The 13,441-nt window shown below is 39.4% G+C and overlaps 1 protein-coding gene across 7 annotated transcripts in view; it reads left to right on the top strand.

Annotated features, from left to right (window-relative positions):
- Positions 1-11,580, top strand: part of LYN (LYN proto-oncogene, Src family tyrosine kinase) — a 50,853-nt gene extending 39,273 nt beyond the window's left edge. For all 7 annotated transcript variants that reach the window (XM_074818963.1, XM_074818952.1, XM_074818982.1 and 4 more), the window contains exons 11-13: positions 2,737-2,890; positions 4,619-4,750; positions 9,919-11,580. In XM_074818963.1, the coding sequence (XP_074675064.1) occupies positions 2,737-2,890; positions 4,619-4,750; positions 9,919-10,121 (489 nt within the window). In that variant the 3' untranslated portion in view covers positions 10,122-11,580. The remainder of the gene's footprint in view (positions 1-2,736; positions 2,891-4,618; positions 4,751-9,918) is intronic.
- Positions 11,581-13,441: the final 1,861 nt, after the last annotated feature.

Genomic DNA, 13,441 nt, shown 5'->3' with positions numbered 1-13,441 from the left:
ATTCTTACCCTGGGTGCATAGTTCCTAGTATTTAGAGATTGGTTGGTTGGTTGGTTGTTTTTAAAAGGATTTAACTTGGGTATTTGTAGAAGCATGTCAGTAGTTCATTAAAGGTGAAGGGGAAACTGCTCCCTTCTTGGTAGTAATGCTTGTGCAGTGTAGGCAGAATCCTCTCTTAAAGTCCATAAAACATATTCCAGAAGCCCAAATTAGCTTTCCCATCCTGCTCCTGAGTAGTAGTTATGTGTAGCTGAACAGTCTTGACAGGTACCAATGATCATTAAAAGAGGGGGGAAAAGGCTTTCATTTTCTTTTGTTCCCATGAATTTCTCTACATTTAACATATCATTTGGCAATGAAGACCTAACAATTATCATAAAGAGCTATCACATGGGCTCTGGCACCCATTGCCTTGATCAAAAAAATCCTCTTTTTTTTTTTTCTTGTCCCACAAACAAAGGTCTAATGTGACCAGATGTGTGAATTCAGTTGTCCAGTTGTGTCTTCCCTCCTCCTCCCAGTCAAAATTCCTTGCCCATTATTTTTTTCGTACTTGGAAATTTTTTGCATGCCTGAATGCTTGCACATACATGGTGTCTTTGAATTTCTCTGATCCAGTGTAGTCAAAACCATTGTCCTCGAATTTCATGGAAATATACTCTGTATTTGCTGAAAACATAATGGATTGTTTGATGTCACATTTCTTCATTTGTGATTAATCAGATGGTGACTTCAGTGAGTCTGGCACAAATAAGAGGAAATAAAGTGGTCTTTCCCATGGCTTTGCTTGGTTGGGCTTGGAAACTAAATATCACCACCGTGAATGTCTCTTTCGTGAAGTGGTTCTTCATTCCCCAGCCAGCAGTTCACCCAAATGTTAAATCTGTGCAGGGAAGTAAGAGGAAAGTTTATTCTTTTGTGATCGTTGATGTATTTTTCGTGATGTTAGTGGACCTGTCTGCATTTTGCTCATATCTACCAAGCTGGCCAGTCCAATCTCAGCAGTGATCTTACAGCAAAACCTTCCCTTTCATCTCTCATTCCTCCCCAAACCCAATTAATCTCATGGGGGGGGGGGGGGGGGAAAGAGAGGCAGAGCAGGCTCTAATCAAATACTGCTCTTCTATTTTGTCTGTAAGTCTCTAGTAAGACTCTCTGTAGCAATTATTCACTAGTAGCTGCTTCCTTCATTATAAAACATCTTATTTCTAGAAAATGTAAAAAGCAGGTGTTCTTCGTTCTCTTCATCATTGGAGTTTCTTTCTGGTTTAGTGTGAGAACCCCTCTGTGTTGTACAAGGTCAGTGTAACACTCTGAAGAATATATTGATTTGTAAGTAGAGGTTTGCGGTAGAAGGAGGTGGGAGGGCAAGTGGCTCTATTTTTCCATTGCTTAAACTGAAAAAGAGGAACAAAGACTATGTGGTTTTGTGTTGTAAGTGGTGACAGTGTGTGTCTTTGCAGTACTCCTTGGGGACTTTTTAAAAATGGATAAGCAGAAGTGATGTTAATGTTTTCTTAAAATTTGGTCGGGTGCTCCTGCCTGCTTTACTGCACATCTGAAACAAGCACCTCTGGTGCTGAGAAGGGATCTGTGCACTTGTCTTCTCCTGGGGTGGAGAAGAAAGAACCCGTGTATGAGTGTGCTGGGGACTGGCACTGGAGACGGACCCTTACTGCTTTACTGCTGCGTCATTAGCAAATCTGAGAGCTTGTGCATTCCCCAAACCATGTGGCCGAGAGAGCTGTCTGTCACCCACCCACAGGCATCCTGGAGAGGTACCTGTGGCACAGGTTGGGCCATGGGCCTTGCCTGGGAATGGCCCATCACCAGAGTCTCACAAGGAAGAGAAAACCTGACGGCTCACAAGCACTGGGTTTATTTTTCTTTTTCCTAGCTGCGCTTAAACTTTTGGACAGAATATGATCTACACATCAGTTTTATTGCTCTGAGTTTAGAAACTATTGTTTCAGTTTCTTTTTTACTGAAAAGTAAAATGTTTTTCTTCAGGGGAAAAAAAAAAAAGGTAGTCTGGGCAAGTACTGAAATAATCATCCACAGTGCATATTTTGATTGTATTAATCATCTTTAATTTGGTTTGGAAATTCATTTGGGCTGCTGAAATACAAATTAAATTTACTTATGATAGTATCTGAGAGCTGGCTGTTGCCAAACACTCCTCATGTATGAACAGGTACGCATTGTTGTGGAAGAAAATAAAGTTGTTTGCCCTATCTTAATAGTTGTTTCCTGATGTCCAGGCCTATACTGGATAAATAGAAAGTTGTTGGGGCTTTTTTAATTCTATCTGCACTGTTGCTTCATCAGTCCCTAAAAGAACATCTGTATCTTAACTTATTCATTCCTTGTATTCCCTTAGTATGTGGAAAACAAACTGGTTAATAATTTGGGGAAGAGAATATTTTTAGTAGAAATCTTAGGAACATTTTAATTAAGATTTTGTTTCAGGAAATGTCTCTAATACATATGTCTAATCCTGCCAGCTGTTATTCACCCAAACAATTTTTTTGAAGCTGCTACTGTAAGTATAGTTTTGCAGGACAGGTCTACAGATAGGTTTTTCCATTGCAATCACGTTTTCCTTGCTTCCATCTAAAAAATGTTCCAAAGATATGGATGCAGCTTTGCTGATACCTTGAAAGAACAGAGAGATCAGACCTGATGATGGTGTTGTGTGGTGTTGAAATATCAAAACAGTTGTTTCTTTGGTTACAGATTGCAGAAGGGATGGCATATATAGAAAGAAAAAATTATATCCATCGAGATTTGAGAGCAGCAAATGTTCTGGTTTCAGACTTACTGATGTGCAAAATTGCTGATTTTGGACTAGCAAGAGTCATCGAAGACAACGAATATACAGCAAGGGAAGGTATGTATTTTTATTTTTGTCTTTAAAACTTTAGCCTCTGGGAGGCAGTGAGACTGTATCTAACAATCATAAGTTCACCAAGGATAGAAAATGCCATGATAACTTCCTAGAAGCAGCACTCTAATGCCAACAACATTGAAAAAAAACAGAATAAGGAAACAAATAACGTTTCTGTGCTCCCCAGCCTTTTTGAAAAGGTTATTTAAATAAATTTGAAGACCAAAGAAAACTGAGAGTACTTAACTGCACACAAGTCTTTCTAAATTGAACAAATTAATTGCACAGCCACAGCTTCCATCCCACTGAATTAAATGCCAAGAAAATATGATCTTATTTTCACATCCTTCAATGCCATATGCACCTCCTTTCACTTAGGGAAAGGAAGGAGCCCTCCAGGTTGTATTTGTTGGTAACAAGAAAACCTTTTCATCTTTTGAAGCTGCTTTAGGAACCACAGCATTGATTTGCGTGCTCAGCAGCACTGCTGCTCTGTATAGGGACACTGGAGCGCTGGGTCATGTCCCCGTTCAGCACAGGGATGGGAGGTAACATCTCAGCAGGGTCAGGACTGGCAAGAGGGGAAGTCATACTATTAAAGATATTTGTCTGGGTTTTGCCACATGTGTTTTGCTAATGTTGTCAAGGATCCTTTCAAGAAGTGTGTAGTCAATTTGCTGCAGTGAAAAGTTTTTATTTATGCTTCTGTGCACAGATTACATTAGGGTAACTTTTCGGAGCAGGTTTGTTGGCTGGCTTTCCCCCTCTCTTTTAAAGACAGCACATCATATTTTCACACAGTCTGAGTGGAAGCTGTGGTAATGTAGGACAAGAGTGAAAGAACTAAGGTATGAGGAAGAAAGAGAACAATGCACTACAGTTGAGATTAAAGGAAGATGCGCTATTCAGCAGTCACTGGGTAACAGTAATTCAGTAGATCAGAGAGAAGGGTCTGATAAAGCAGTTTTCAGAGGTACAGAACCTATATCTGTGTTTTTTAGCTAGCTCTGGAAATTGTGTATTGATTAAATGAACCTTTCAGGTTATAAATCCTTTATGCTGAGTTTCTTTGATGTGTTTTCTGCCATTCAGAAAAGTTTCCTGGCTTACCTGGTATTTTGTACCAGAAAGATAGACCAGGCTAAAAAGGGTATAGAGAGAATCTGAAGATCTAATGTAATATTCCCCAACAAAGGCTGCTTGAACTTTTATTTTTGCTTTTATATGGGATTTTCTGGAATCAGTTAATTAGTCATGAAGGACAGGATTTTAAAATTACTTTTTAAGATGTGACTTGCTACTGCTTTTGCATCAGTGGCTGAACATGAAATGCATTCAAGTATATCTCGAAGCTAGACTGACTTTCATTAAAATAGGAAAAATTAGTTAAAGTCTTGTGAAGTTCCAGGTGATGGGAATGGTAAGATTGTTGCCTGACCACTGGCCAGAAAGCAAAATGGTGTAATTTTAACAAAAAGTCACCATACCTAAGAGTCAAAAGATGCTATGTAACTTTCAGCATCTTATTTGCACCTCTGACACAGGACATGCAGATGCAGTGTGGCAACATGCATCTTGCAGGACATCTCTGCTGATAACTCTTGGACAGGAGGAGTTGCTGGTAACTTTGCTAATTTAGGGGAATCATAGGCAAGTTGTTTAAGACCTTTTAGTGACTTGATATTGCGTGTTTAAATTTGCCTTTGACTGATTGACACTACTTTTCTTCAGGTGCAAAATTCCCTATTAAATGGACAGCACCAGAGGCAATTAACTATGGATCTTTCACTATTAAATCTGATGTGTGGTCATTTGGGATTCTCCTATACGAAATCGTTACATACGGAAAGATTCCTTACCCAGGTATGTGCCTGCGTTTATACTGTTACTCTGTATTTATACTCTGGTGTTAAAAAGCAAAGAAAGTACGTGGGGAAAAAGCTGGCATCCAATGGTAGCGACAGCAGCAATTTGGAAAATGTCTTGCAGGTAATGTTACTGCTTTGAAAACTTATAGTCACTGTATGTGTAAACCACGTGCCTCTCTGGGGTAGATTTTAGCAAACAGACTAATGGCACCATGAACACACAGTCATTTTTATATATTCAAAAGGGGTTACAACTGCAGCAAAGGATGATTGTCACTGATCCTGGCTTTACGGTCAGCAGCACAGTCCCATAGCGAGGATGCAGTGCTGTGAGTTCTAATGGTGCTGTGTAAGCTGCTGGGGTTTTTAATATCGTAATATGTGAAGGTACTAAGAAAGCATGTTTTCACTAGCAAATAGGCTGTAATATTTTGTCAGTGTTAGCTAATCTAAGCGAATATGAAAGCAGAAGCTAAAGCAGTGTTGATGTACTGCTAAGAATATTTACTCTTCATAGTTCCATACTGTTCAGGTACAAGACCACAGAGGAACACATCCTGCATTAGGTAGCTGCGAAATGGTTATGTGCTTCACGTTTAATTTTTCTTTCTGTTAAGCAAAATATATGTTAATGTTTCCAGCAGACAGAGACAGCTTCTATGAAGGGTATTTTTATGCACATAAAATCATCACACCTCAGGCATAGCTGATTAACTCTGGGCAGCAGACTGCATTCATTTAAGCTTACTGAGGTTGTGGAAAATTGACCTACATTCTCTTATCTTGTGGGCAAATGGGGAAAGTACGGCCATGTTCACCTGTACTGCACATGTCATAGATGGAGTAACTTCTGAGAAGAATCCGTAGGATCCTGCAGTTTACAGGCAGTAAAGGGAGAGCAGATATTTCATCTAAGCAAATCTTTTCCCAGCACTTCTAGTGCAGCAGCTCTTGCTGTTTAAACAGTGAAAATATTTTCATCACCACTTCATGAGCAGCTGGAATTCTGCATCCTGAATTGCCAGAGATGGCAAGGGGTAGACACCTGAGTCCCTGAAATGACAATAGGCTCAACACCTCTGGGCACAGGGAGACTGGACCTCCGGCAAGACTCAGGCATCAGGAAAGGGGTGATGGTGGCCAACTTTATAGTGTGTTATGGAAGAACATATCAGCTTTCCATACAAGAGGTAGAGCCAAACCAGACATTCTCATTGCTCAGTAAGGCTCCAGTCCAGGAAAGCACTTAAGTTCAAGAGTAGCCCCCTTAGATTTCAAGAAGTGATAGGGCTGCTTGCACAGCTAAGTGTTTAAACATATGCTCTGGGTTGTTTTTTAGGTAAGGGCTATGAAGTATGTGACTGAGTAGTAGGTCCTTCCAAAGCTATTCCAAACACTGCTCATGTCCCCAAGAAGGATCAGATGGGAGTTGTATGCAGCTGAGTAATGCATCGTTCTTCTCACAGTTGGGATACTTTTTTTTTTCCCGTTAGCATATGCCTATGTATCCAGACAGTTGCCTATGCTGAGCTGAGCTCACAAGGTTATTTCTGGATGCCTTGAAAATTGTCCTTCCCTGAGCAAACCTACGAGCTCACCTGAAAACCAGCACTACAAAAATACAAAACCCAATCCAATACTTAATGCTGCAGCTAAGTCTGCTCTCTCTTTACCTCCGTAAAACATATCATATTTTATTTGAAGAACAAAATCAATCTGTACAGCAGACACGGTACTGCTGTATTACTGTGGGAAAATATCTCTTCTAGAGGAAGTCTGGGCAATATTTTTTTTGAATATGGAAGCATTTTTATGAGCACCATAAACAGGCCATACACTGCAGATTCATTTATCAACCAGCAAATAGAAACAGAAGACTCTTGACTACATACTGGAAGATTTTAATAGTTTGTAGGCATTGCTTGCATTAAACTAAAAGAGGGATATATGTCTATTTTAAATAAAAGTGTAAATTGGAATAGCCTATTAGACTGAAAGTTGATACTGAAGAACCAGAAGGACAGCAAAATAAATGGGTGACCAATTTACATGAAGAGATGTGACAGGTTTGAGCAAATTACCCCAGCATGGCAAGAGTAACCCGGTGATAAGCTGTAACCAGCAGCCACTGGAGAGAAACAGTATATTGATTTCTCAGTTCTAATAGGAATGCTTCAAAATATTATTTTCAACTATCAACCAGCTCCAGCAACTAAAGAGTATTGCATATGAAACAGTTTGGTTTAAACTGGCAAGTAGTTAATACCTGTGAAGAAAATCTAGGCAGGCAACTTGGTAGGAAGCCTTTCCAGCCAAGAAACTCAGAGCTTTTGTGATCTTTGTTCCTAAATTCCAACAGCTGTTTCTCTTCCTGAGAAACTTAAAGCATTTAATGGGACGATAGTTTCAGGAACTACAAGTATCTGATTCTCTGGGCACATAAGTTGAATTGGTTGTTTAACTAATTTCCAGGTGATTATATAGTATGTCAAATACTGGCAACATCCATACTTAGATTCCAATTATGTCTGCTGCTCTTCACAAGCTATGTCACTGACTGTACAGTGGGATTCTTCCTCCATACCACTGTGTTCACATCACTTCCCAGGCTCTAACGTAAAGAAATATGTCTTTATCTGTGAAGCTTAACAGGTACCACAGCATAAATTAACAGACACGTACCAAACCTTTAGAGCTAACATCCTTTGTTAGCATTTAAGAGGGTGTAAATGTAACAAATATGCATGTGGGATATATCTCTTCTACTGAGTAGGATATAGTTTTGATGAGACAGGTAATTCTCTAGCCACAAAAAAGTAAAAATAAAAAAGTAATTAAAAAAAGGAAAAGTTAAACAAGTAGCTATTTTGAGAATACTTCTTGGACTGTGGGGTAGACAGGTAAGCCTTTTTTTGTTCTAAATAAAACCCCAAACATATGCAAGTATGTTCATGACATATTTACTATGGAATACTGATAAAAGTCTTTTCATTTTTGTCTTGTGAACTTAAATGGTTATTTAACAGATAGTTTTCCTGCAGGTTAGCTGAAACACAGGCTTTGTCCTTGGCACTCAGAATGTAACAATCAGTCCTGTAGACACTAGATCTAGGTACAATCCTATAAAGCACTTAAACCCACAGAATCATCCCTGTTCTGCACAAAAGCCCAGTAGCAGCAGTCCTCATGTAGCAGCACACAGTTAACTAAGACTTTGCATAGTATGAATAATTATTTTACTGCATACATTATATACAATCCATTTCTTTAAGCTCAAGCAGTCAGATCACTGTTTATAAAATGCTTTATTGACTTTCTTTCTATATTTAATTTGCCTTTATATAGCAGTAATTCCTTATTCTGTGACAATATGCCATTCCACTGCTACCTTCAAAATACTTTTCTACACACGTGTGCAGTATTAGCTCAGGAAAACTTCACTTCTCCTTCCAAAGAGGAACTGAAAATACAAAAGATATGCCCAAAGTAAGCACTCTGATCCAGACTCAGATTACATGGCTGACAGTATTTCTAGAACAGGTTAAAGCCAAAAGGCTTTAACTGCAGCCAACTATATGAACTATAGTCATCTTGAATAATCAAAGTAGTTATACCGGATAAAGTTGTCATTTGGTTGTAATTCAAATGTGTCCTTACCTGCCAAGTGGCTTAAATCATATCTTTAGTAGTCAGATAACATGTACAAAGATCCACACAGTCTGAAGCCACACAGCTGCACAGTCACCAAGTACTGGGGAGAACACCACATCTGCATCTCCACTGCCAATCTCCCTCGGAGCAGGACCCGTCCTGCCTCCTCTCAGCAGGGTATAGCTCCTCTCCCCACACCTCTGGGGAACTGGTGTACGAAGGAGCAGTCAATGTCCTGCACACGACTGACTGGAGGCTGAGTTGCTTGAGAAAACCATGAGAAACTGTAGCCTTAGGCAGAACTGCACCACGGGCAACATTTAGCCTGAGGAACAGCCAGCGGCTGTGGGGTCTGGAATACCCTTCTCAAAAGGGGAAGTCTTCACTGGTGATAGCAAATATCGAGGCTGAAGCACAGGAGCTTCCTACATGCTCAGTCATCAGAAGAAATAGCATTCACTGGAGTACAGAAAGCTCAGAGTCTGTGTACTGGAGAAGGTAATCCTGGCACAATTACTCCACTGAGTTGCATAAGATTTGCAGAGAAAGGGGCAAGCTGAAAGGCAGGTTTCTGGGTAGGAAGTGGTGAGTCTTTGTTGGCCCTGACATAGCTGACCTTCTGAGAGTAGGTGTTGAAATTGTTCTGTGAATCAATCTCTCAAGGATTTAAAAAGAGGAATAGGGGGTGGGAAGAAAAAAAAAGAGAGGAGGAGGATGGAGTCCAGGGTAGGCCTCTCTCATGTGACGTTAGTTGGCATGTGAGGCTCAGGATGCAATTCTGGTAGTTATAGTTCTTATCCTCTGAAAGAAAACCGTAACAGGGAAACAAAGCAAAGCTCCACACAGCTGGCAAGATGGTTTTGCACAATAGGAACAGGGTGAGGAAGAAGGAAGGGGAAATGGCCTGTTACAGGTAACAGTATCACAAGTGACTATGTCCAGTATCTTGTAATCAGCAGCATTTACACAAAAGCTGATATAGAAGAAAATCTGATAGTTTGTTAGTTCCTATATTGGGCAGGGTGACTGGCAGCATGGTCAAACAGGTAGGCTGCTCTCCGTGTCAGTATGGATGGGGTCTGCAGCAAGCAGGTTAGAAGCTCTGCAGCTAGAGACAAAGGCTGATGCCAGGATGGGCTTTTGCTGTGAATCTCACCACTGCTGGAAGCAGAACAAACAGTGGCAGGACTGGTCAGAGGAACAGAACAGAGATGGTTCTGGAGACAAGAATTATGATCTCTCCCACAGTCTCGTTAGACTTGGCACTAAAGAGGTCGCTACGCTCAACTGGGGAAATGGAAATCTTCCCCTCAGGATTTTCAGAGCAAGTCCCTCAGTGCTCGTGCACACCTCAGCCTTGTTTACCAAACTCATATTAGTAGCTACCTTTAATAAGTAGCAACAGTCTTGTATTATTGGGTGAAGATCTTTAGAGTGAAGTAAATAAAAAAGAAAAAATCGTTTCTTTAGAAATTGAGACCATTTCATCAAAACTTTCTTTTTTTGTTGAAGGTATGAGCAATTCAGATGTGATGGTTGCTCTTCAGCGCGGGTACCGGATGCCACGCATGGAAACCTGTCCAGCTGAGCTTTACGATATTATGAAAACATGCTGGAAAGACAGAGCAGAAGAGAGGCCAACATTTGATTATCTACAGAGTGTGCTTGATGATTTCTACACAGCAACAGAAGGGCAGTATCAACAACAGCCATAGAACAAAGAACAGTTTTTCTATTGACATTGATCATTGGCACAGACTATTATTTGGACAGACTGCTCAAACCAATTACTTCATGAGTTTGGATGTCTTAACTGAGTGTGGAAGCTGAAATGCTGAAGGAAAAAGTAATTCTGCAGAGAAAATAATAATGGTTTTATTTGGTTGAAACAGTTCCTCTAAAGCTTGAAGTTCTCCTGAAATGCTCTGTTTCGCATCTGCAGAAGCATCCCAAAGCAAGCAGGCTTTTTGGGGTGGGGAGGGAGAAGGAAGAAAAGCGACCATGCACTGGTACAGTTTGACAATGCCTTCTTCGGATCTAAAAGTCATGCAATGCGTTACAAGGAGACCTTTACAAAAGGGGCAAGAAGATACATGAACAGCTGTTTTCAAAAGAAAGTCATGAAGGAGATCTTACAGATTTAAGACATGGTGATGGTCTTAAATCATCTTTTTTGAAACGCAGCATATTGTGAAAGTTATTTTTATATCCTTGTTATTTCACATTAGTAACTGGAGTACTGTCACCTCTTGCAAGACTTTCTAAACAGTGTCATGATTCCCTTTAAGGAAGGGTTATATGTAACTCTTTACACTGAAGATGATTTTGTTTTACTGCTGTATTACTCATACTAAATTTAAAATCATTTTCAAAGCATCACACAGCCATCACAGATGCAGAAGTGCAATATGAACACAGATGACGGCAGAAGCAGCAGCACACCTAGCTCTGTGTTCAACCTTCAGTTTCCCACAAGGCCAAAGTCATCATCTGAAGTTCCTGGGAAAGCACAGGATTTTGAAGGAAGTTAATACTTTCATTGCAGTCACTGAGACTGTTAGCAGTGAAAATATTTTAATCTTAGTTTTTAATCCTCTGTGATTATTCAAGAATATTCCTTGTATTTTTGCTGCTTTAATCAACTAACCTCAAATCTGTTTTAAAGCTAAAACTAGCTCCAGCACTCTCAAACCATTTGTGGAAATATGCAATAAGATACCAAGTTACACTGCAGTACACTATAGGTTTGTTGCTCAGTATATAAATTTAATTCATAACAGCGAATGCAGTTTGCTGAACTCTACATATCAAATGTTCTATCAAATTACTTACCAAAACAGCTGAGCTAGTGCACTTGCAGTGTAACTACAGCATAGATTACTGTTTGTTTTTTCCCCCAAAGTGACACTGGTTCTTACAACTGAAGCCCAGTACATCTTTGCCACCCCTCAGCCCAATTATTTAGGTAGATGGTACTTTGCAGAAGCTTAAACCCTTTTGATAAAGCTTCAGTGTGCCTGCAGTTGAAGTTCAGCAGCATAAATATTCATTGCTTTTCTTTTCTGTTGGCTTCCTTCAGTCAAACTGTGCAGTTTAAGCAGACTATCACAGTTAAATATGTAAATAGTTTCTATTGTATGGTGATTTTTAATTTTAATAAACACTTAATCTGAAGCAAGTTGTATGGTAGTAATTTGAGATAAAACAAATGGCTGATGTTCTATCCAGAGTGGTAGCTTCATGTGGAACAGGGGAATCTCTGTTCATCACCACCACCAAGATTAATGGATTCTGCTTTCCTTACACCCATTCAGCTTTGAGAAACTGAAAAGGACCAAACCAGCCCTTTCTGTGTCTTTGTTAAGGTTTCTTTTTGATCTGGAGGGCAGGCAGGAAGAAAGGAAGTCACTCCTTAGCTGTCCTTTAAAACACTTCTCAGATCTTGAATGTAACAGCAACATAGTCCATTGCAACTCTTTGGAAAACATTACAGTTAAGAATTGGTCACTACTTCACTACAGGCTTTATTTTATTTTAAGAAAAAAAAAACCACCAACATCTTAAGATAATGTAGCCTTGTCTTTCAAATTTCCTGTAGCCAAAGAGCTCTGGGAAGTAGGAGGGAAACATGGAAACAGCAGTTGCTCAGGGAATAAGAGTTTATAGTTAGTGTTACATACACTCTCAGACAAGTCACAAACTGTCAAGATGTAGCACTAGATCATTTGAAATGGTATTATAGAAAGTTTCCAGCATTAGCCTGTTCCGATAATTTTTTTTTAACTTCTATTTGAATATTGCCGTTCTTAGAGAACCACTTTCATATTCAAGGGATCAACACTCTGTGTATTGTATCACTACACCAAAGTATTTTTTGATAGCTGGAATAGTTTGTGTGGGAATAGAATAATATTTTAGAAATTCTACCCTGAAGGGATTATAGGCCTTTAGAACTACTGGAGCCAGATAACCAATATTTAACAGGAACAGTTCAAAACATGAGAATAGCACTGGCTCAAGTGCCACATCTCCAGCCTGGTTACAGACAGAGTGATTACTTATCACTGCATTTGCACAGACCAACCTAAAACTCAAAAGACCTGGCAAGAATAGTCACACCAGAGGGCTGTCCTCAGTGTCACAGAGGAAGGCTGCACCACCTAGTGTCTCCACAGGGAGGGTGAGGTTCTTCCTCGGAACTGGGTCCCCTTCCGCTATGAGAAACAAACAGCATTACAGGGACTGATGAATACAATTTACTTATGAATTCTGCCTTGCTCTAAAGCAATCCTCCAGCACTTACAGGCACTGTACTTTCACAGTAGTTAAAAAAACTCCCACCCTCACTGACTAAAATGGCTCTAAGAACGCTATTTCAAATTTTACCATGCTCCAGTCTGTTCCTTGAGTTACTAGATAAAGGTAAGTAATATAATCAGGGCTATGATTCTTTCAACTCGAGATCATATGTCAATCATTATTATAATTTGGCCTCTAAATTTGTGATCTTTCCTTATCTTGATTTCACTGATTTTCTCACCTTTATAAAATGAACAGTCAGAGCTTAATTTGGCAATGGAAAATTTTATTATAGATTTTTCAAAGTTTAATACATATTCTTAGTGAAAATTCAAGTTATATTAAATCAAGTTCCTTTACAAAACCAAGTTAGCTGACTCCTTGCTATTTTTCAGCTAAGACCTCATTTTGTTGCCTCTTAGCAATTTGCTCAGTTTGGTCCCAAGATGGCAGTCTCCAAGTCAAAACCAGAATATTAACTGAAGAACCAAGCTATTTTAACCACTTGAGATTAAGTTTACAAGCCATCTGATTTCTAGGAACAACAATGAAATGAAATACTTAATTTAAAAAGGTAACAGGCAGCAGATGAGGAACATACTACTTTGCATGAATCACACATACATCAGTACAGAAAACCATGATAGCAGTTACTAAAGAATTAAAATTATATATATATATTTTTCTTAAATCACATCCCGGTATCAACAGTAAAACCACAAGTTAGATCTAAACT

The sequence above is a fragment of the Strix aluco genome, chromosome 1 (assembly GCF_031877795.1).
Source record: "Strix aluco isolate bStrAlu1 chromosome 1, bStrAlu1.hap1, whole genome shotgun sequence".
Lineage (NCBI taxonomy): Eukaryota > Metazoa > Chordata > Aves > Strigiformes > Strigidae > Strix > Strix aluco.
Note: the sequence above shows the minus strand (reverse complement) of the source record. Positions and strands in the feature narration are given on the sequence as shown.